The 23,681-nt window shown below is 48.5% G+C and overlaps 2 protein-coding genes across 11 annotated transcripts in view; one reads left to right on the top strand and one right to left on the bottom strand.

Moving 5' to 3' along the window:
- ZXDC (ZXD family zinc finger C) overlaps positions 1-15,782 on the top strand; it is a 48,500-nt gene extending 32,718 nt beyond the window's left edge. For 2 of the 4 annotated variants that reach the window (XM_053598496.1, XM_053598495.1), the window contains 3 exons: positions 10,968-11,137; positions 13,166-13,264; positions 14,968-15,782. In XM_053598496.1, coding sequence (XP_053454471.1) covers positions 10,968-11,137; positions 13,166-13,264; positions 14,968-15,096 — 398 coding nt within the window. In that variant the 3' untranslated portion in view covers positions 15,097-15,782. Of the gene's footprint in view, positions 1-10,228; positions 10,937-10,967; positions 11,138-13,165; positions 13,343-14,967 lie in introns of those variants that run through there. The other 2 variants (XM_053598497.1, XM_053598498.1) reach the window with 2 other exon arrangements.
- Positions 15,783-15,929: 147 nt separating this feature from the next.
- CFAP100 (cilia and flagella associated protein 100) overlaps positions 15,930-23,681 on the bottom strand; it is a 47,851-nt gene continuing 40,099 nt past the window's right edge. For 4 of the 7 annotated variants that reach the window (XM_053598506.1, XM_053598507.1, XM_053598509.1 and 1 more), the window contains 4 exons: positions 20,374-20,509; positions 19,326-19,531; positions 18,466-18,559; positions 15,930-17,648 (listed from right to left, as the gene is read on the bottom strand). In XM_053598506.1, the coding sequence (XP_053454481.1) occupies positions 17,535-17,648; positions 18,466-18,559; positions 19,326-19,531; positions 20,374-20,509 (550 nt within the window). In that variant the 3' untranslated portion in view covers positions 15,930-17,534. Of the gene's footprint in view, positions 17,649-18,465; positions 18,560-19,325; positions 19,835-20,373; positions 20,510-23,681 lie in introns of those variants that run through there. The other 3 variants (XM_053598508.1, XM_053598511.1, XM_053598512.1) reach the window with 3 other exon arrangements.

Genomic DNA, 23,681 nt, shown 5'->3' with positions numbered 1-23,681 from the left:
CTCTGGCCTCAGCCTCTTGAGTAGAGCTGGGACTACCAGCATTGCTGTTGTTACTCTTGGTGTTTTATGTTGTTCTGGAGTTCCTCGACATTGAAATAAACCAAGAAAAAATAATATAGAACTGTAGGGGGAGACCAATAATTTATAGATGACTTGGCAGTTTATTGGAAAACCAAAAAGAATCATCAGAAAAATTAGTAAAACTTAGAAGATAACTTAAGTCGCCCATTAAAAGATAATTGTATACAATCCAGAATTTTGCATGTGGCAGTAACAGCCAGTCAGGAAATGCAGTGGGGAAAGAGATCACTCACAATAGTAACAAAAGGAGGGACTTTGACAAGTAGGCGGTAACTGAACGGAGGGGCTGGCAGAACTTTTCCTGAGAGACAGGACGGACTGCTTCCATGGGGCGACTCCTTCCCTGGGACACATCAGAGACAGGGTAGTGAAAAACATGGACCTTGCTCGCCTCTGGTTGGGGCTGGGGCTGGGGCTGGGCAGAAGCATCTGATGAGTAGGAAAGAAATGACTGTGATGATAAAAACAACCAGGAAGGGGCCTGTGGTAGGTTTTGGTTTTAAGTGGGAAAGGCAAGGAAGGCCTCAGAGAGGGTAGTGCTGGAGGAGGTGAGAGTGGAGCCTGTGATGTGTCCAGGGGGAAGTGCCTGGTGGGGGATATATGTTGGGGCAAATGCTCCCGTGCCAAGGGCAAGTCTGGCCTCTCAAGGAGAGGCAGAAGGTGGACTGAGGGCAGGGAGAGGGGAAGGGCCTGGGAGCTCACCGAGGGCCTCCTAGGTCGTTGTTGAGACTCTTTCACTTAGTCCCAGGGAGAATGCTAGAGGATATAAAATGAAGGAATAGATGGCACAGGAAGAGGCAGGGGAATGTGCGTGTGGGCAGGATGATGTGTAGAGGTCGGAGTGGGGACTGAGCAGGAGTGAGACGCAGCTTTGTCTGGAAGTCCAAGGAACTTGCAGGGTAAATTGTGTAAGGACCTACAGGCAAGAGTTCTGAGGAAGCCGGGGAAAGTGGCCTAGATGTTTTGTAGCTATCACAAGGCCGTGATGGCTGAAACCATGCACTGGCCCTGGGCCACACAGGAAGGGCCAGGAGAGCAGACCTGGGACCTGGTCCTCTTTGTCTGTGGCAAGGTGGCCTTCACATAATTGAGAGACGAATGCTGGTCTGGGGGAGGGTGGCAAATATTAAAATCACACATAGGATAAAGAATGAAAATGAAAGGTGTAAGATTTGCGAAAAGCATGGAAAGCTGTAATGAAGCTGGCACTGCTCTGCTCTGCCTCTGTGTATCTAACCCTCATGGTTACCCTGTATATATGGTTACTATCAAATTTTCTGTGGTTGGGCCGCTGAGATTTCTCAGAGCTGCATGGGCAGGCTGGGCCCAGGGTTTCACTTCCACTGTATTGAGGGACCACAGACATCAGAGGAGCAGTGGCCTTGTGAGCCTCATCAAAGGCGTGGACACTGAGAGGTTTCCTGGTCCCCAGAGATGGTGTGAAATCGGTGCAGGAGGTGGCAAGGAAGATAAGTGCCTCTGCAGAGACATGGTGGGGACACAGCAGGCAACCCAGGGGATGGCTGGCAGGCCTGGAAGAGAAGAGCCACCTGACCTCCCCCAAGGGCAGATACCTGCTCTTGGCACAGGTGCTGGGGGCGTAACCTCCTTTCTTATGAAAGCCTCACTGGGACACAATGTGACATTTCTGGAAGGTCATTTGGTAGTACTTCCATGAGCCAAAAATAATAATATTCTTGTAGTTACAGTTTTAGAATTTATCTCAAGGAAGTATACAAGGATCTGTGTGGAGGCGTCACCCACCTCCCCAGCACAGAACTGTCGATACCTGGAAATTTATAACTCATACGTCTGGTAAATTGCACACTTTGTGTTTCCCTGTTTATATGAAAAGCTGGATGTGTTGGTAGACAAATTTGTGTATATATTTGTGTAGAAATAAAAGTGATAGGAAATATAACCATGCATGGATAGTGGTTTTTTTTCTGAGTGTTAAAATTGTGGATGTTTTGTTGTGACCATTTCTACGTTTTGAAAATACACTGATTATGTGAACATCAGGACTGCCGTTTAAGTGACAAGCAACAGAGCAGACTCGCATGGGCCTTTAGATGTCCTCATCCAAGATGAATGGTCTAGAATTGGGTTGAATTGGGCCTTGAAATTAAGTGAGTGATCCAATTTTTATAATATATTTTCACTTTAAAACAAAAATCGCCAGGGATCTGAGTCACAAGTTTTATCCCATTTCTTCCTGTTGTTGCTGTGAAAGCAGAAGGGACCACTTGAAGGGAAGAGGGCAGGTGAAGGAAGGGAAGAAGGTGGGGCTGTCACAGGGGAGTTACAAGTTCTGGCTCTTTCTAGAAGAGAATTCTAGTAACATTCTCATGGTTCCTGTGGGGTTTGTAAACTTGACTATCATAAAGTACCCAGCTGGGTTTGATTTTGAATTTGGTTCAGTGACTCTTTTGGCTGCATGGACTTTGTCACATGCTAGGGACACATGTGCCCTGGGATGGAAGAGTGTATGTTGTTTCTCCACTAGGGAGGAAATCAGGTTGCAGACTGTCACCAAGAGTGGGGACTGTCTGGTATTTTCAGATCCAAGGTGATTTTGCTCTGGCAGTTGTCACAGTGCACTCTTTACCACTGACCGGACGTGTCCAAGAGTGCAGCCCTGGCGGGTCAAAGGTGAGCAAAGCTCAGTTGTCGGTGAGCAGCTGTCAAGTGGGCATTTCCTGTGAAGGACCCTGGATCCTTGCAGCTCTAGTCATTGCTCTCTTGGGGGCCAGGCTCTTCTGTCTACTGAGTAAAGCTTTGGTTTGGAGGGCTAGCTCCTGGGAGGTCTTCTGAAGCAGCCAGGGTGCTTGGTGGCAGCGAACTTCTGTTGCAGCACTTGGGTTTCTTGTACCCAAACCTGGACAGAGCGAGAGAGAGGTCTCAATCTCAGTCCTGTGGGCCATTCTCCACTGTATGTATGGATGTCCCCTTGGATTCTGTTCACATTTTTGCCTTTCTTGTGTCCTACACTGCTTCCCTGCGTGGGCACATGTCCTTAGCTCCCTGTGTGTGGGGCAGGCACCTGCCCCCTCTGCAGGTCCAGTTTGTTCTGTGTCCCCTAGTTGTCTTCCCTGCCTTGCTGTCGGGTGAATGAGGATGAAAGTCTGACCCAGGTAGCCCAGTGGAAAGTCCCTTGACACCAGGCCATTAGTGGCTGGTCTCTAGCCTTTTGCCAGAAGTAGAATTGTCTGAAGGGCATTGTCTTATGCTGATTCAGAGCACCAATTCCAGAGTCAGAGGTGTGGATGAACTGTGACTCCCCCACCTGCAGTGGCACAGGGCACATGGTCTGACCTCTGACTTTTGTGTCACCTTCCCTGAAGTGGGGACAGTAACGGGACCTAGCTTTGTAGGGTGGTATGAGGCTTATATGTAGGAGTTCTTGTAAAATACTCAGCCCAGTGCTGACTGAAAGATGGCTGGCTGGGAATGGTGGGTACTCTTGTATTCCCAGCCACTTGGGAGGCAGAGGTAAGAGGACTGCTTGAGACCAGCCTGGGCAACATAGTGAGACACTCTCTTAAAAAAAAGTAAAAAGACATTCAGTGATTGGTTTAAACGTGTGTTTTGTCCAGCACATCTACTTGTGTATGTACATTTAACATCTCACTGGAGGAACATCATGGCAGGGCTCGGTGTGTTTGTGGTTCAGAACCACTGGCCTCTGGGATAGAGTCCTGCCCATGTGTGCACTGTGGAGCCCCAGGAAGTGTGCCCACCCTGTGCTCTGGTGGTCCGGCGCTGCGTGCGGGGCTCTGTCGTGCCCTGTCGTGCATGCTACCCAGTCTCAGCCCCCCAGCAGTTTCTGTGAATGATGAGATGAATCTTCCGGGCTGTGCTGGTCATCACCATCTGACTCCAAGTCTTTGGAGACTGTTCCAGGCTCCCCTGTAAGAGCTTCCAGTCAGGTTTGGCCAGAGGGGCCATTGGGACCAGATGAGGTGGAGGAGAATAGGGAGTCAGGTCTTGCTTGCGCTCTGCTTCAGTGGGAGTTTAATGACAATGGCTGCATCTCCCCTGTGGTCCCAGTTCTTGCTGGGTGTCCCCTGATATAGTTCTAGCTCCTGTGCACTGCCCCACTTTTGGACTCTGGTAACACCATTCCTGCCCAGTCTCTCCAGCATGGGGTGGGGTGGCCACCTGTGATGCTAACCTCTGGGTGTTTGCTCCTTGGTGCAGTGTCACTGCTGTGGCTTAGTGTCTGCTTGGGTGTCTGTGTGGAATGCCCAGAGTGCTCCTAATGACTTTGTCAACAGCTTTTCTAGGGCAGTGACAGCATTATACCCACTTCAGTGCCATCCGTGAGTGGTGCCCTGGGGGCTCCTGGGCCTCCCTGTGCTTCAGCATCCCCTCATCATCACATATGTGTTGCTGGAAGTTCTGAGCACCTGTACCAAGAGCATGAGCCAGCAACCACACTTCCTGGGGAGGCTCCCCACTGCGGCAGGGGGCCTGCCCTGTGAAGCTGTGGTAAATACTTGTCAGGTGAGCAACATGACGCAACCTTGTAATCCCTGGGCATGTTTTAAATGGAAGCACAAAGCCAGCATGGCCTGGGCGCTAACCTAATGGGGTGCGCTTTCTGGCGAGGCTCGTTGTGTGCCTGCATTACTGCTGAGCCCCTTTAGTGCGTTTGTTACTCCCTTAGTCCTCACAGCAGCCCTGTAGGGTGTTAAGTCTTAATCTCCCCATTTTCTGGGACTGCACAGCTAGTGGGGTCAGGATCAGGATTGTCAGCTACTCAGTGTACAAGCAAACGGTCTCAGCTCCAGCATGTAGATATGGAAATCTCAGGTGAAACGCTAGCACATTAACTGTCAAGTAAGGATCACCGGATTTCAGGTTGTCCAAGATTAGGCAACCTTCAACATGGTTTGACACATCAAAGACCAGAAAGGAGTTGCAGTGTCCTGACGGATACCAAACGTAGTAGATAACACTCATTGTTTGTTGCAGATTTGAAAAACAGGACAAACCTTAATCAACTAAGAACCAAAAATACTTCCCTGATAAAAATGACAGCATCACTTTCAGTGGAGAGATACTAAATGCATTCCCATTAAAATCAGAAGGAAAAGCAACCAAACCAACAATGAAGTAACATTTGCCACTGTTACAGAAGTGTCTAGTTTTAGAGAAATGAATCTATTTTTAGAGAAAATATTATAAATAATCAAGTAAAAAGGAGGAAATGATTTATGGACAATATGATTATCAGGCTTAGAAAACCCAAGAGAATCAACTCAAGTAATTAGAAATAAGGATCAATTAGTAGCTAATTGCATAATAAATATTTTCATACTTAAAATTAGCTTTCCCATTAGAATAATTAAGCTGAGCAGGGTATCTCATGCCTATAATCCCAGCAATTCAAGAGGCTGAGATGGGAGGATTGCTTAAGGCCAGGAGTTCAAGGCTGCAGTGATCTGTGATCATACCACTGCACTCCAGCCTGGGCAACAGAGACCCCATCTCTTTAAAAAAAAAAAAAAAAAAAGGGCGACGCCTATGGCTCAAGGAGTAGGGCACCGGTCTCATATGCCAGAGGTGGCGGGTTCAAACCCAGCCCTGGCCAAAAAAAAAAAATACATAAATAAAAGCATAATCAGATAAAAGGTAATGACAATTAGGTCTTAGTCATAGTGGCAATAAAAGTAATAAAACATCTCAGGGTCATTAAAACAAATCTGCAGGGCGTGTTTAAGAACTGCCTTACACTTACGCTAGAGATGCTCAGTTCTTGTTAACTTACATATTTTACTTAGTTCCTTTAAAATCCCAAAGGAACTTTAAAAAACACCTGTCAATTTTAAGTTCATCTAGAAGGGTAACTTGGGTGACAGGGGATGGGTGTGATTAAAGGAGGCAGGTGATTAGAGTGGCTCAGACAGCTTGGGGTGGCCAGTTTCCCAGCTGAGTGCACAGCCTGAGGAAGCCCGAGTGGTCATCCTGGTCATGCTGGCTTACTCTGAAAAAAAAATAAATGTGGCTCCTTATGTATCTCCCCTGTAGCTACCCCAAAAAAACACTTCCAGTCTTGTCTTTTTTTTTGAGTTAGAGTCTCACTTTTTTGCCCTTGCTAGAGTGCTGTAGCATCACAGCTCACAGCAACCTCAAACCCCTGGGGTTATGTGATTCTCTTGCCTCAGCTTCCCAGGTAGCTGGGACTACAGGCACCCGCCACAACTCCCAGCTATTTTTAGGGATGGGGTGTCACTCTTGCTCAGGCTGGTCTCAAACCTGTGAGCTCAGGGCAATCCACCCTCCTTGGTCTCCCAGAGTACTAGGATTACAGGTGTAATCCTGTACAGGTGTGAGCCACCATGCCCAGCCTTTCCAGTCTTTTGATGTTAAACATTTTTCTAAACAAAGTACTTTTTTTTTATGTTTTTAATAGCCATGTAGGACTAGCCATGTCAGGGCCGATGAGAGTTAAAAGCCTCGATGCCCTCTGGATTCCCTGTGTGTAAGAGCTCACCTGTCCTTGGGGCTGTTCTGTGGCTCCTGACTGCTGTCCACTAGACCCTTTCCTGGGTACCCATCGCTACAGTGGTGCCACTGGCATATGGGTGTGTGCCCCTGTGCTGCCTCTGTTGCGTCAGCCTCGCTTGATTCTCCCTGTGATTTAGGGAGGTGAAGGCAGTGTTGCATGTCCGTTCACAGGGAGCGTACGGAGCCCATGCTCGTGTGGCTGGGCTGTCTAGCTTCCAAGCCTAGGCTCTTGGCTGCTTTGCTGTTCACCTTAGTATCCACACAGGATTATCTTAGTCTCTTTCCCTCCTTAGCAGGAGGTGGTTTGCGGGGTAGATTCATACTGCTTCCCTCTTCCCACTCCTTAATGGTCTCCAGTGGAATAAACATGTGGATAAACATTTGGAACATTGAAGCAAATTTAGTTCAGTATGATTACCTTGCTCTGTGAGGGTTTGTGGATCTCCACACTGTGAGAAAGGAATTTCTGATTTTTCTTGCAACTGATTTATTAATTTAATTGGCATGTTACATTTAATGCCATGGCATCCTTTGCTAGTGAGGACCCAAGGCTGCATGGTCATCGCGGGGCTTCAGTGTGGACTGTGTGTTTGCATTAGTATGTCTTTAAGCATCCTTGTATAATTAACTCAGGAGGTATATTACTAAATTTTAGCCATGTTTAATGTTCCCAACACATCACACATCAAGGTGTACTGTTGTGGTCCTGGAATGGAACACGCTGCCCCAGTAGCGTCAGCAGACAAAGACGTCTCTCCCCTGCTCCCTGCGCCTTCTCGTGGTGTCTGGTGGGCCGTCTTCAGCTGGGGCTCCAGAACTCATGGGTGTCTGAGGTGACTTTTGAGGGGGATCAACTTTCAGGTCATTGTCTTCTAGACACAGTCCTTCCTGACTGTGATCCTCCTGAGAAGGCAGTTTGGGTCAGGTGCCCTGCAGGTTCTCCTCCCCACTTCTCCTTTACAACCACACTCTGCTTTCCAGAAAACTCGGAGGCGTAACTTCCATCACCGTGTATTGCCCTAGAGTATGAGAAAAAGAGAATATACCTTTCAGAGCACCAGGCCCAGGGGCAGTGGGAGTGCTGGTTGCAGGGAAGCAACTTTTGGTAGACAGACTGGCACCAGGACTGCCATGAGGCGGTGCTGCCAGGCTGCTCTTTGTGCAGAGGATGAATGTTGGGCACTCTGACTTGAGGTGGAGTAAAGAGGGACCATGGGGCTGTTGACAGCTTTCATTTAAGGTCCTCACAGTTCCCAGTCCTCTGCAGTCGAGAAACACATTGCTTTTAAGGAGAGTCCTGTGTGTGAAGCACAAGCTTTTCTGCAACTGACTTTTGTGAGGCAAAATAATGTTCCGAGGCTAAAGAGGTACAAACTAGTGGCAGTGGCAGCGTTTTTTCTAAATGTTACTGTGCTATCTGCTGAATTACCAGAGACACTGAATTAGATGTGCACATTAAAAAGAGAAATTCATGTGATTCTTTTTTTAGATTGTGTGCTGATACAAGTAAAAACTAGTTCAGCTTATCATGAAATGTAATTGATCTCACTTCCTATTATAAAAGTAATGCCTGTACATCCTATTAATTAAAAAAAGAATCATAGTCTAGTTACTAATTAAGTTTATTAGCAGTGCATGTCCTGGTCTTTAAGTATAAAGGAAAAGTGTAATCATATGGTTGGCAAAATTAGTGGAATAATTTCTGACTTTGCACATGTAATTCTGAATTTTCCCATGACTTGAATAGCGTATCATATCTTCTAGGTTCCTTTTAAAAGCAGGCAAGATTTTATCTATGCATATCACTTATTATCAAGTTTTATAACATAAAAAGATAAATCTAAGCCATTTCCCATTATTTATCTTATAATGGTTCAACACCATATGTGTAGGGCAAGCTCTGAGTTATCTGTGAAGCAAGAGATGTGACAGCCTGCACCCTTCACTCTGTGTGTCCCAGCACATTGCTAGATACCTGGCTTATTCTGCAGTGATTTTTATGGGATTCGTTGAAGGGTATGTTTATTTGAATTAAAAAATAAAGTCAGATCTTTTATTGGAAAATAAGCTTCCTGTGACTGCTGTGGCCATAGCAGGCCAGCCTTGCTGCCCAGGGTTTGTGGAGGGCATGTCCCCCTAAATCAGTGTTTTTCAACCATTTTTATCTCAGGGCACACTTGAACCTAAAGTTAAACTTCTGCAGCACACTTATGTTGATTAAAAAAAAAAAGAAAAGATTAAAAAGGGTATATACTTACTGTGCTTTGAACTTGGTTTGAAAATAATGTTATTAATGATCTTTCAAAATTATTATGGCACCCTTGTTGAAAATCACTACCCTAAATGGAATGAGCTCCGTCTGCAGCTGCAAAGTTGTGGTGAAATTATATTTAAAACATTTTTTTAGCTGGTAAAAATGTATATGGACCATGTCTAATTCTGTTCTAACAATAAGTAATGTTTAAATGCAGACACAAGAAATGGGGGAAAAAGAACCAGTCAGTTCCATTCCCTTTGAGATGCAATTTCAACACAAATTTTGCTTTTAATATCATAATTATCTATCAAAAATTTTAATTAACTTTTGTGTTAATAATTGCAATGGTAATAATTCAAATAAAATAGTTTAACTTTTATAAACTTAAATATAATTTCAATTTATGTACATATTTTTATCACAAGGAAATAAACTAGGGCATTAAACTTCAAAGTATAAAAATGCACATAGGTAAAATTCTGGAATAGTGTACTAGTGCGGGGAGAATACAGGCAGTGTTCATTTTACTGCACCTTGCTGATGTTGCACTTTTTACGAAGTGAAGGTTGTGGCAACCCTGCACCCAGCAAGTCTGTTAGTGCCATTTTTCCAACAGCATGTGCTGACTTTGTGTCTGTATCAACATTTCTTAGCAATAAAATATTTTTAATCAAGATACATACATTGTTTTTTTTTTTTTTTGACGCAATGCTGTTGCACACTTAATAGACTACAGTACTGGGAAGTGATTTGAATTTCTTTGCCATAGGCCCCTCTCTTCCTCACCCTGTCCACGGCCCTGCTCTCCTGTCTGAAAGTGAGTAGAGTGATTAGAAAGGTGCTGGAGACCCGAGAATTTTATACCCAGCTGGTTTGTCTGCTAAGTATAGAGGCCCATGGCTTCTAGTGCAGGGAGCTGCCAGGATTCAGGGCGCAGGAGAGACGGGATGTAGAGTGAGGCGAGCAGGCCATTCATTAGCTATGTCTAGGCGGAGATGTACAGTGACATCAGTAATGACGCCTAGAATTCCCTAGTACTTGCTGAGCCAGGTACTGTTCTGAGTTCCTAGGATGTATGTGCTCATTTAGTCCTCCCCTGAGGAGTCTGAGATCAGGACTATTATTCCCATTTTATAATTAGAGAACACTGAGGCCCAGGGCAGAGTGGGCCAGGGTCTGCCCCTGGGCCATTCATTGGTCTCTATAGGACTTACTTTAGTCTTCACTCCGGGCTGCCTCTGGGGCTTCCTGAAGTTCGAGGGGTTATTTCAGAGTGTTAGGGTTTTTTCTTCTTTGTTCTTTACCTCATTACTTGTTTTTGTTTTTTTTTTGCTTGTTTGTTTTTTTACAAAACATGTATTTATAAAACCAATGAAGTGACCACTTTTGAAAATGAAGTGGGGCAGAGGCAGTACTCTGGAGGAGCTGGCTGCCATCCGGCCTGCTCTCCAGTGGCCTGAGGGTGCCCTTTGAAGACCTGCTTCCTTCTCTGCGAGTCTGTTGCTCTGTGTGGTTCGTTGGACTCTGTTGGACTCAGATTCTCCTGCGTGCCAGGAGCCGTTGGAGGGCGAGGGGTGGGAAGAGTCTGCCTCCAGGAATGAACAACTTGGGTCTGATTACTGTCTGGTAAAAAAATATGTATAGTATGTTTCTAAAATTTTTCTTGGCTCAGTGCCCATATCTCAGTGGTTAGGGTGCCAGCCACATACACCAGGGCTGGTGGGTTCAAATCCGGGTCTGCTAAAGAACAATGACAACTGCAACAAAAAAGTGGTCAGGCGTTGTGGCGGGCGCCTCTAATCCCAGCTATTTGAGAGGCTGAGGCAAAAGAGTTGCTTAAGCCCAAGAGTTTGAGGATGCTATAAGCTATGATTCCATGGCACTCTACTGAGGGCGACATAGTAAGAGCTGGTCTCAAAAAAAGTAAATAAATAAAATTTTTCTTAATTTTATAATCAAAATCCTATTTGTTTGTTTTTTTACCTCCTGTCTCATGATTATTCCTTTCGGGTGATTTTAAGCAGTTAACAGAAAGGCTGTCTTTCTCATGGTGCAGCCTCGGGAGGAGCAGGGCTGACTGGAAGATCGTGTATGGTTTTTATCTATTTCATTTTAGATTCCTCAGGGGCTACTCAAAGAAAAATAAAAGGTGGCAAAATCAGTCCTCCCCGCTTGCATGTAAACCATAGCGGCTGGGTGTGTGGAAACTCTGCAGTGCCCAGTGGAGGGCTCCCGGGACCAGCTCTGACAGCGGGGGTGCAGTGCGTCCAGATCCAGTTACTGCAGGTGAGAGCCAGGAGCAGTGTGGGGATCCTGGGCAGGATGGTGGGAGGGGCTTCACGGTGTCTGAGGACTATGTGTTATGTACCCTTGCCCTCCACAGTGGTCCCTAGCCTTCCATGGCATTGCCAGCCTGCTCATGCCCACCCTTCCATCTAGGCTGCCCCCAGTCCTATTAATCGTCCTACACATCTCCTCGCAACCCCAGCTTCTCCCTTCCCAGCCTGTCACACTGCGTCTGGGTAAGCTCCGACCTTATTTAGGACTGATGTGTTAGCTTGCTGACACCTCCTGTGACCCTGTGTCCAGGTCCCCAGCTCATAGCTCCCCACCTTTCTCTGAGGCAGGTGGGCATGACCCTCCCCTGCCCAAGCTGCCCAGCTGTCTGCAATGGGATGGAGTCCTCTAGGTGGCCCTGCCCCTCCACTGGCCCTATTCCTCCTGTCAGGGCCAGGTGAGGGGTCCCACAGGCCACCCCGACTACGGGTCTCTGAGGTTTGGTCCTGGCACACCTGCAGCTATAGTCCTTGTATGTTAAATGTGGTGGGAGTGTTTCTGTATTTTTTCTGTTTCTTCTAAGCTGAGTGCTTCATGGGCAAACTCAGGTATTTCTTAACTGGTGTCCATGGTGTGCCAGTCCACAGTGCTCACTGGACACTGAAGCAGCCTCATGGACCCCACATCTTCAGGCTCAATTTTGAGGGGCTGGAATAGGGAAGTAAGATAATTTGGAAGGATGAGGGGAGAGAAGAGAGGTAAAAGCTGAGAATATCTAGCTGTGACCGGACCAATCATATGCCACCTCTTCACTGTACATTACTTTGGAGCCAGACATTACCTCATGGCAGGAAAATGCAGTCACAGGTGTCACAGACCTGAGCCAGCTCTGACTCTGATATTAGAGGAAGAGTATGGAGACAGTAAAGCTCATGGGGTCTGCAGTTGAGAGGAGGGCGGTCTGGCAGAGCGGATGGGGGAAGCCGATCAAGGGAGGGCACTGTACCCAGCAAAACCCAGGAGCCATGAGGATTTGGTTGGCATTGGGGCTCAGAGGCTTGTCTGTAGAGATGAGCAGGAACACTTGTCACTTCTCTCCAGTTTTGGGACCAGGGGTTTGGAGCTTTTGCAAAGTGTTCCCCAAAGGGCAGCACTGGGGTGGAGGACCATTCCGAGGGAATGTAATCACAGCTCCAGGTCAGAGGTGGAGGCAGTAGAACCAGAGGTTTTATAAAGACTGCAGAACTGGTAACCGTTGGCAGAGAGAAGCTCATTGGAAGGGTGTAGGGGGGATTTTAAGAGATACCAAATCAGAGATAAAAGCTGTGAGGATAGGGGAACCTGGGTTGGAATCCTTTGCCTGTCTCTTACCACCCTAGTCTTGGGCAAGTTATGTAAGCACTCTGCCTCAGTTTTATCATAAAATGGAAATAGTAGTGCTCAGTGCTTAACACATGGGAGGTTCTCAAGGCAGTAGGAGGAACGAGTAGTGGTGGGATCAGTGGCTCCAGGAGGTCACTGCTGGGTTGTGGATGGCCATGGGCTGGGAGTGCAGGGGCAGGACAGGTGAAGTGTTGAACATTGTCCTGTGTCTCGCCTAGATCATGAGGGGCCTGGCTGTGCCCCTTCTCAGCAAGCCCCTCTATCTTCCCTGGTCCCTGCCAGCTGGCCCCTGGGTGAACTGGGGCAAAGGCCTCTTTATGGGGTCCAGGAAGGTGCTAGAGAGCACATTAGGTGTGCGGGGGCAGGTGCCAGGAACACCCACAAGGAGTTTGAAACACCCCTTAGGAGGGCAGTGGGAGGGAAAAGGAGCAGGATAGTAGAAGGTTCTAGACCCAGCCCAGGAGGTGAGAGGATGAGGGCCAGGTGGGGAGCAAGCACCCACCAGCCCCAGATAGCAGGGTTTGCAGGACCCTTGAACACGGTGCATGGGCTGGCTCTCCTGAGCATTGCAGTGAAAGGGACTCCTTGAGCCAGGATGCAGAGCGTGGCTGTCTCTGTCCAGTAAATATGTGAAAGGCCTTTTTGCCTCCCCAGGACGAGCCTTCCGGTGATGGTGTCCTGCTAGCCCATAGCCCACGGCTGCCTGTCCTTCATCCCTTCCTTGCTGTGGACCTGCCCATCTATGTCCTCCAGGTCTGGATGCCTCATGGCCTTTGTTTTTCTTATTGAGACTATTGCAGAGCTTCCTGAAGGCTGGCTTGACGGCTGCAGGTTAGTTTCTGGGCCCCCTGGCTGCAGAGGCTCATCGGGTTGGTTGCCAGGATGTCTGGTGCCTCTTGGAGAAGGTGGGTAAACACGGCTGAGAACAAAGCTCTGCTTTGTGCATCACTGGGCTCTAGCTTGGAAGCCAGGGGAGATTTACTATTGAGAAATCCTAGTCATTTCTCCTATGGGAAGCAGGCTAGCCTGTGTTTGGGCTGTGGGAAGATGGGCCCAGATGAATTCAGTAATTGGCTTAAGTAACTCATTAAGCTTAAGATTGGGGCCACAGATAATTCAGAGTGGGTATGAAATAATGAAAGATGTAGTTTATCAAATTTCTAACAATCAAGCTTAAATGTATATTTTTAAAATCTGTGCAAATGGGAATTTTAGATTTGTTGCATTCAAATTGGGCTATTCAACGTTTTCCTATCATCTAAACCAAATGTTGACTGGTGGGGGTCATAGGCCAGCCCCAGAACGCAGAGGAGGGGAATCAGGTGGTGTGGCAACTCGTGCTGGGGACTACAGAAGTATCTGCTCTATTCTTTTGGGCAGCCCACTCATAAGACATGCCTAAAGAAATAAGGTAGTAAATACACAGACGTTCACTGCAGCCTGGAGTCAATGCCCAAACAGGAACATTATTCTAGCAGGAGGAAGGGGACTAGATGGGGCTGACACAGCCCTCAACCACATCCTGGTCAGACTTTGATGGTGTTGATGGACACCTGATACCCACAGGAGGTGCTCACCATGTGCAAAGTGGGGGGAAAGGACTGGTTATGGAAGTAAAGAGACTTTTGTTTTTATAAAAAGGTATATAGGGGGCGACGCCTGTGGCTCAGTGAGTAGGGTGCGGGCCCCACATACCGAGGGTGGCAGGTTCAAACCTGGCCCTCTCCAAACTGCAACAAAAGAATAGCCGGGCATTGTGGTGGGTACCTGTAGTCCCAGCTACTAGGAAGGCTGAGGCAAGATAATCGGCTAAGCCCAAGAGCTGGAGGTTGCTGTGAGCTGTGATGCCACAGCTCCCTACCGAGGGGGATAAAGTGAGACTATCTCTGAGAGGAAAAAAAAAAAAAAAGGTACATAGGTGCCTGAATGTCAGCTTGCATAGGACACAATCTGGGAAAATGTCCAACACAGGAGTGAGTTCACATCATTTCTCCTTATTTTTGTTTATAGCTAACATTTTTCCACTAAAGAGCATGTGTTTTTTTGTTTGTTTTTGAGAACATGGGTTTAAAATAAGGGGAGAACATTCTGTTTTTTTTTTGTTGTTTTTTTTTTTGAGTTAAGAGTCTTATTCTGTTGCCTGGGTAGAGTGCCATGGTCTCAAACTCTTGGGCTCAAGTGATCTTCTTGCCTCAGCCTCCTGAGTAGCTGGGACTACAAGCACCTGCCACAACAGTGGCTAGTTTTCCTATTTTTAGTAGAGACGGGGTCTCGCTCTGGCTCAGAATGGTCTTGAACTTCTGAGCTTAGGCAGTCTACCTGCCTTGGCCTCCCAGAGTGCTGGGATTACAGATGAGAGAAAATACTCATTTTGATGAAGAGAAGTATCCTGCCACTGGTTCTGCCAGCTGCCTGCTCCACCTCCCCCTCTGCTCACTGGGCTCTCGGTCTTGCAGGAGGTGCTTCCCACAGCTGGAGACGCTGCCAGGCCTGGGGCCACACAGTTCCCACGAAGCACTATCAACCTGCGGGACCTGCAGAGACAACCAACCCCTGCCTGTGGAGACCAGAGGGCCATGTTATAGACTCTGTGTTCCTGAGACTTGAATGACTGTGGGTTGTGGGCCTGGGGAGACCCCACTTGGTTTTTCATCAGAAGACTAGCCTAGTTCTTTAGAGACTTTCGGGTACATTTACCAAAAATGTTTCCTTCAGTCCTGGGAGGAAACAATTTGGGCTGCCGCTGACATTGCCTCCCCACAGGCTATGCACATTGTGGTCCTTCTCCTGAGTCTGTGAGTCTAAGGAGCATAACACACTTGTTGGATTAAAAAAAAAAAAAAGACTTCAGAAGGAGATCATGGGCTCTTGGTCAAATACAACTCTGTCTGTTGTAAAACTAGGCTGAGCCTTTCAGCTTCAGTGTTTCAACATTTTCCTGAGCCTAGAACACCCATTCTACATTTCTGAGAGCTCGTATATCAGGTCAGTTCCCACCACATTGGGTGGTATTTGTGGGCAGGTCGGTTTTGTCACATCATAGGGCAAAGTGGTCCCACTGCTGCAGTGAAACCAAATTCTAGTCCACATGTGGTAGAGAAGGCAGGCAGCTAGCTGGGCGGTCCCTACAAGCCCCCTAGAGCGCAGCTATAGCTCAGAGTCGGGGTGGTAAATTTAAAACTTAAATTTTAAAGATTCTGTATTTGGGTATAAATGTTAATAATTTGACAGTAGTTTATAAAGTAATGTTGTGGATTTTATAAATTATGTGCAGGGTTACTTCTGGTTTGTGTATGTTTTTACTGTTGAAGATGTATACCTAATACATCCACGTGAGGAAGGCCTGTCTTCCAAAAGCAGACACCACTGAAACCCGCACACATTTGTTAGTTAACAGAGTAGACAATGGGTACTCAAATGCTTTTTTTGCCTTGTGCCTTTTGAAGTATGTTTATTTGGATGCTATTTGGGTTCTCAGACTTGGAATCCTCCAGATTCTGTGTTTTGATTTTGTTCCTTGAATTTGGGGACTCTGACTTCTGGGAATGACACAAAGTTTGAGTGTGAGCCCTCTCTCTGTCTGGCTCTGTGTGCCATGCACCAGGTGCTGCTTATCCCATCTGTTAGTGGCTCTTTCCTCTGACCGCTGTGCTGTATCACAGACTAAAGTTCAGGGGCTGAACTTGCCCACGTGGTAGGCCGCCTCCCTCCATAGGATCCTAGCAGGGCTGCCGGCCAGTGGTCATGGCTCTACCACACCATCTCCAGGGAGGAGGCTTTGCCCAGGCCATGGTTTTTTTTTTTTTTCCTTTGTTTTAAGACAGAGTCTCACTCTGTCACCTTGATAGTGCGCCATGGAGTCATAGCTCACAGCAACCTCAAACTCTTGGGCTCAAGTGATCCTTCTCCCTCAGCCTCCCTCCTGGAACTGCAGGCACCCGCCATCATGCCCAGCTATACCCGCCTTGGGTAGAGATGAGATCTCACTCTCACTTTGGTTAGTCTCGAACTTGTTAGCCCAAGTGAACCTCCCAGGGTGCTAGGATTATAGGTGTGAAACACTGCTCCGGGCTGTGCCTTCCTTCCACACGCACCGTGAGTACTACCACCAGGCACGGAGACTGGCTGCTGTTTTTTGGGCACTGAGGCTCCCTGTTGGCGATGGGTAAGTGCTTCTTTACAGACAATGCACCAAAGATTTCATCATGGCTTAATTCAATGTATTGTGTATGTGGTGTAGAAGTAATTTTTCTCCCTTCTATTTACAACCCTTCCATCTGCCCAGTTTGCTGTTTTTCTTTTGTCTTGGCACTGGGCTGACCCCACACTGTATCCCAATGTAGAGCTGGCATTTGTCTCTCCCGAAATAGCTGGGGTTTTCTTGTTTTGTTTTTTGAGACAGTCTCACTATATGGTCCTGGGTAAAGTGCCGTGGCGTCACAGCTCACAGCAACCTCCAACTCCTGGGCTTAAGCGATTCTCTTGCCTCAGCCTTCCTAGTAGCTGGGACTACAGGCACCCACCACAATGCCCGGCTATTCTTTTGTTGCAGTTTGGTCAGGGCCAGGTTTGAACCTGCCACCCTTGGTATGTGGGGCCGGCCCCCTACTCCTTTGAGCCACAGGTGCCACCCCCAACTATTTTTTTGTTGTTGTTCAGTTGTTTAGTTGGCCCAAACCCACCATCCTTGGTGTATGTGGCTGGCACCGTAACCATTGTACTACAGGCACCAAGCTGCAAAACAGCTATTCCAGATGAGTACCAAGGCCGTGTTTCACCCCTCGGGCATCTGCTTAGGGCTAGTGATGACAAAGACTGCCTCTGAGATTTGGTCAGCGGGTGGGCTGCTTCCTAAAACAGGCTGTCAGGACACCAAGGAGACAAGGGTTTATTTCAGGTGAGTGCAGAGGGCACATAAGGGGACCGAGTGGCCCGGGCTGTCCACTCACGACCCAGCCCAGGCCCTCTGCCTCCTCTGCTATGTCTTCACTAAGCCTCAACCAATCTCGTGGCTCTGTGGGGTTTAGGTGAAGAAAAACAGCATCTCTTCCTTGTCCTTGTCCATCTGCGTGTGTGCAGACACCGCCTTCGTTTTGAGGGCTGGGGGCTGGGAGCGGCACACCAGTCTCCTGCCTCTCTGTGAGGAAATGAACTCAGTGAGCCTGCGATTCACACCCTTGGCAGCATCTGGGTGCACACGCATGTGCTGATGCCTGCACCCCATCCCCAGGCTGAGAATAGGCTCAGTCAGCTCCAGTCAGCTCTTGTTCATCCCAGGTCAGCCTGGCGGGCTGAGAGCAAGTTACCCTGAAATGACGAGGAGTGTGAGTCTGCCTAGCATTTACCAAGCCTGGTTCATGGTGCACCACCTCTTAGATGTTGGGGAGCTGGGGTCCCAGAAATTGGGAAATATCCGGCTACCTGGAGTGAGCCCATTTCCTGGGCTGTGGGTCGTGGAGGAGACCCTGCAGTGTCTGCCCCTCCCCAGGTGACACCACGGGGATGGTGACCTATCCCACCAACAGGACCCCAGCCTCACCAGTCGGTTGGGGGCTATGTTCAACTCCAGGTCTGTTTTAGGGACCATGCTTTCTGTAGCAAGGCCAGCCCATTTGCCATGGGCTGAAGTCACAGGACACAGCAGGAGGAGGACCCCGTGACAGGCGATAAGTGTAAGTGGGTGGTGAGACATGGGGTCAAGCTGCTGTGCTGTGTTGAGCAGAGCCAGGCCAGTGTGCGCCTGGGAGCTTGTGTGCAGGCAGGAGACCTTGTCTCAGGCCTCAGGCTGGTGGCTCAAGGGAGGACAGACTGCTCCCTCAGCACCCCAGTGACATTGCTACAAAGGGCAGTCTCGGGGTCTTGGGCTGCGGGACCTCAGCTCCTTAGTCTGCTGTGCTTTCTCTTAGGACCCCCACCCATCCACCCACCCCTGTCCCCCAGGCAATCCTGCCCACCTTCATCTTGATCTTGGCCCGGGCCCGGGCTTGAGCACGCTGCAGACGCTCTTCCTGCAGCATCTTTTGTATCTTGGCCTTCTCTTCCCGAAGTCTGGTGGCAAGAGACAGCTTTAAGAAATGGCGGGGCCTGGGAGGCCCTGCTGCATCCCCTTCTCATCTTCCTCCTGTTTGTAGTTACGGTTATAGGACCTTTGCCCAGTCCCCCTCTAATCAGGGTAACAGGGACACAAAGGAGAAGGCCCTATACTCTGGAAGAAGACAGCTGGGCATTACAAGGGCTTCAGGGCCCTGTACAGGTGAGTGAACCAGCAGACCGTGGGACCAGGGAAACCAGGAGCACCCATCTCCTGCGTCCCACCTAGCGTCCAGACAGTAGCTCATGCCACCCGCCTCATCAATCACCTCTTGAGTTCCTGGGGACTCCCTGGGCCTCAGCACCCCTGCACACACCTCTCCTCACCTCTCCTGCACACACTGCTGCAGCTGAGCCTCCCCTCCCCAGGGCTCTGGCCCCTCTAACCCAGCCTGAAAGGGAAGAGTCTAACCAAGCTCCACCTGGCCCTGTCTGTCCCCTCCTTAAGGCCCCTCACCATTGTTCCTTGCCCTCAAGGTCCAGGCCATGCTGACCATACCCTCACTGACCCTGTCCCCTAAGACTCCTGACCACATCATTGGTCACTGTCACCCCCTCCTTCCCCAGATGCTCCTTCCAGCCAATTTGATGTCGCCTCAAGACCCTGACTTCCATTGCTTATAGCATGGAGCACCAGGAGCCTGTTTGTCTGGTTGAGGAGCCCTCTGAGGGCAGAGCTTTGTAGCGGGACAGCAGCCTCTCCAGTGGGCAGGCCGGAGCTCACCTCGAACGCCGCTCCTTGTCCTTGGCCTTCTCAGCCTGCTCAATCTTGCCCTGGGGTACGTGCTCCAGGTTCTCCAGCAGCTCATCCAGCTGGTGCTCAATGATGGTCAGCATCTGCACGGTGCCCAGGTTGGCATCCTGACGGGTGCCGGTGCAGTGCTGGTACACGTCCAGCACCTTGAGGTTCAGGCTCTCTAGCAGCTTGTCCTGTGGAGGAGGGGGCCTCCAGCAGTGGCCTGTGCCCGGACCCCATGTTTACTCAGACCCGTGCCTTCAGCTGTGGCATGCTTACCCCCAAGAGTCTGCCCTGCACACAGGGGAGCTCTAGAAACACAGGTTGAACAGAACTTGGGGTATAGGACTGTCTTGGCTCCAGCCCCCACTGGGATTCACACCTGTGTCTCACCCTGCTCCCAGCTTCTGCAGCAAGCCCTGTGCTGGTCCTTGCTCCCCCAAGGGTCGCGTTGCCCTCTGAGCTTGTTCTGACATTTGGAAAACAGGTAAAAGGCCCTGTACATGGGTGTGTGCAAGGGGGAGTGATGAGCAGCAGACGGACCCAGCCTACTGGGGGCACAGCAAGTGCCCACATACCTTGCTCAGTGCCTGGTACAGGTGACACTCGACAGTGTTCAAATGAGACAGGAAGCTGGCCCATGCACATGGCAGCCCCAAGCACACTGTCAGTGGGCTCAGCCAGGAATACCACTGGACTTCTCATCCCTCAGAGTTTTCTCACTCTCCCAGCCTGGCTTGGACACACACCTCTTCCCCCCTTCAGGGTCACCTTGCTAGATACAGCACTACATATATGTGCTTAAGAGGCAGACACATTTGTTGAATGAAAGAATGAGGTATGGGTGCACCTGAGCTGCCAAAGGTGTCGATACACGAGTGGCTTCTCCAGCTGGTGCTCCCTGGTTGCCCAAGGCCTGGATGGCAGGTGGGGGCACCCCGGCAGCTGCAGAGCAATCGTGTGCCCTTCCCTGCCCTCCAGCAGGTCCCACCACCTCCTCTACCAGGGACCTGTGGTCACCTCGCTTCCCACCTACCTGCTGAACACCCTTGTACTCGCCATAGTTAAAGACTCGGGATTTGAGCTCCAGCTCAGCAGCTGTTTCCTCCTCCTTAGTGATGGACATCATCATCGTGGTCATCCACTGCTTCAGCTGGTTGATCTCCTTGTCCCTGCATGGGGGACCAGCAAGCCCACTCAGCATGGCTCCTGGCAAAGCGCTTCCCTGAGCATGTCCGTCCGCACAGAGCTGACCCTGCCAGCCATCCCAAGGGCTGACGGCTAGTGAGTGCCAAGTGTCTGCACTCCCAGGAGATCAAACTACTGGCAGAATACAGCAGTCTTTAATAATTAACATTTAAAACATTTAAAAATAGCAGCTTTATTGAGGTATAATTCACATACGATGAAAGTAACAAAATACGATTTAGTAGTTTTCAATACATTCCCATAGTTATACAACCATAACCATAATGTAAATTTAGAATGTTTTCATCACCCTGTGCCCATTAGCATTCACGCTCCATTGCCCTCTCTCCCCCTTGGCCAGAGGAAACCACAGGTTTACTTTCTGTCCTGGACATTTTATGATAATAGAATCATATAGCATGTGCCTTTTGTTACTGGCTGCTTTCACCCAATGTAATATTTTCAAGGTCTGTGTGTCAGGCAGCGTGTATCAGAACTTCATTCTTACTGCTGAATAATCTTCCATTGTACAGATGGAGCACAGTCTTGATCCATTCCTCCGCTGACAGACATGTGGTTGTTTCCACCTTAAGCCTCTTGAGAAAAAGGCCACTATGAATATGTAGATTTTGTGAGGACATGCTTTCAATTCTCTACTCTATTTAGGAGTAGAGCTGCCACGTTTCACTTTTATATGAAATAATACATTTTAAGGCATCTTCACTCGCATAGTATAGAAGCTAACCAGCTCACACTGAGTCTCCTGCGTAGAAATCCCAGCTCTTAACACTGGCATGGGTCCACCAAGTGCTGGCAGCTGCACGCAGGTCCTCGTCAGAGTGAGGTCATGGATGAAGAAGTCATGGATGTCAGTCAGAGTCTGCCAGTAGTGCCAGGGAGGCCCACAGCTGCCGTCCTCCAGTGATTTCCATCAGGCGTCCCCCTTACTGACAGCACCTACTGGCATTTTCTCTGTCTTCACAAAGTCCTGCAGGCTGCTGCTCCTTGGCCCATCAGGAGTGGACTCATCAGCCACAGGGGTATAGACTGTTACCTACTCCCTCAGCTCTGGGGCCAATGGTGGAGGTCAGAAGGCCACGCCCAGGGTTCTGAAATGGTCTGGTCAGCTCACCAGGGCTGATGTTCAGAGGTGAGTGGCCAGAGAGCCCAACCATGAGCAGCTTCCCCTGCTCCCTGTTAACTAGGGCAGTGGTCGCTCACCTGGGAAAACAATGGTGAGCACTTCCTAGGACAGACAGTGACTGTGTTCTGCTTTACCTCATTTTTAACAGTGGTTCTGAGTCTTCACTCTCATTGCCTTAACCGGTAAGTGTGATACTGTGGCTGGGCTATGTGGCTTCTACCTCTCCTCCCTCATCTTCTAGGATATAAACGGGTTTCTTTGTGCATTCTTATTCCCTGCCCCCTAGTTATTTAGAGAAAAGATATTTTTTTTCTCCTACTATTTATCTTTAAGTTTAAAATCCTTGGGTCACAATCTTTTCTCCTCAAACTAGATTTCTACCACTGATTCATGAGAAACAGGCAGAGGGGCATGCTGCTCAGAGTTGGTCCTGGGACCAGCCTGGGCATCACCTGTAAGGTTTTCAGAAATAGCGTCAGGCCTGTCAAATCAGAAAGTGCATTTTAAGATTCCTGGGGGGTGTGAGTGCACATAAGGTCTAAGAAGTACTTCAAATTCATCCTGGAAAAAAGACCTAGTTTCTTTGACAAATAGACTGCAAAGAGAAAACAGGAAGGAGAGGGAGCCTATAGCTAGAAAAGGATTTAAAGACACAACCAGGCCCGGCGCCTATAGCTCAAGCAGCTAAGGCACCAACCACCTATACCAGAGCTGGTGGGTTCAAATCCAGCTGAGACCTACCAAACAACAATGAAAACTACAACCAAAAAATAGCTGGGCGTTGTGGCAGGCGCCTATAGTCCCAGCTACTTGGAAGGCTGAGGCAAGAGAATCGCTTATGCCCAGGAGTTTGAGGTTGCTGTGAGCTGTGATGCCAAGACACTCTACCCAGGGCAACAGCTTGATGCTCTGTCTCAAAATAAATAAATAAATAAATAAATAAATAAATAAATGACACGACCAGAAGAATGATACCAGCAACATGGTGGGACAGGAGGTCCTTGGCTCTTATGCCCCCCACAGAAACACTAGTTTGACAACCATGCATGGATGAGCTTTGTAAGAGCTCCCCCCAGCGGAACACAAAAACTGAAAAAGCCACATTAAAGAAAGTAAGGACAGTTTTACTTTGCCTGTATCACCTCTGCGGGCTGCGAGAGGTCCTGTTGGCCTGCAGTATCTCCTCTGCGGGAAGGAAAGAGAAAGGTGGAACTCTACATTCCCGAGCAGAACTCTACATTCTGCAGGGGTGCCTAAGACCCCCACTTGTGTCTTACCTCACCCAGAGTACTGGTGAAACTGGCATGGATGGAATACCTGGGGTTTGGGGCTCACAGCCTCCAGTGTGCAGATTCACACAGCAGGCCCCACCCACCATGGACCCTAGCAGCAGGCACTGCCCACCGATCTCACTAGCTAAGCAGAATCTCTGGCTGAGCTGCCTGGTGAAGGTCTTTTCCTGCTGAAACCAGTCTGTAAAGACTGGGAAAGGTATGTACTTCTTCAAATGCTCAGACACCTATGCACGGTCACAAGGATCACGAAGAATCAGGGAAACATGACGCCGCGAAAGGAATATAATGAAACTCCGCAACAGCCAGCTATAAAGAAATAGGGATGTGCTCACTGCCTGGCAAGGAATTCAAAATAACTGTCTTATAGAAGCTCAGTGAATTATAAGAAAATATAGATAAATAACAACAAAATCAGGAAAACAATGTGGGAACAAAGTAATAAATTCAACAAAGAAATAGAAACCACACACACAAAAAAATCCTAGACCTGAAGAATGCAACATTGAAAAATTCAGTAGACAGCTTTAACAGCAGACTAGATGATGCATAAGAAAGATTCAGTAAACTCAAGACAAGTCATATGAAATTAGAGTAACAAAAGAGGGAAAAAATGAAAAAGAGAAGAAAGCCTATGGGACTTAGGAACACCATCAAGTGAAACAATGTATACATTATGAGGGCTCAAGAAGAGAGAAAGGGCAGAAAGCCTAATTTTTT

The sequence above is a fragment of the Nycticebus coucang genome, chromosome 8 (genome assembly GCF_027406575.1).
Source record: "Nycticebus coucang isolate mNycCou1 chromosome 8, mNycCou1.pri, whole genome shotgun sequence".
Lineage (NCBI taxonomy): Eukaryota > Metazoa > Chordata > Mammalia > Primates > Lorisidae > Nycticebus > Nycticebus coucang.
This window is presented reverse-complemented; position numbering and strand designations above follow the sequence as displayed.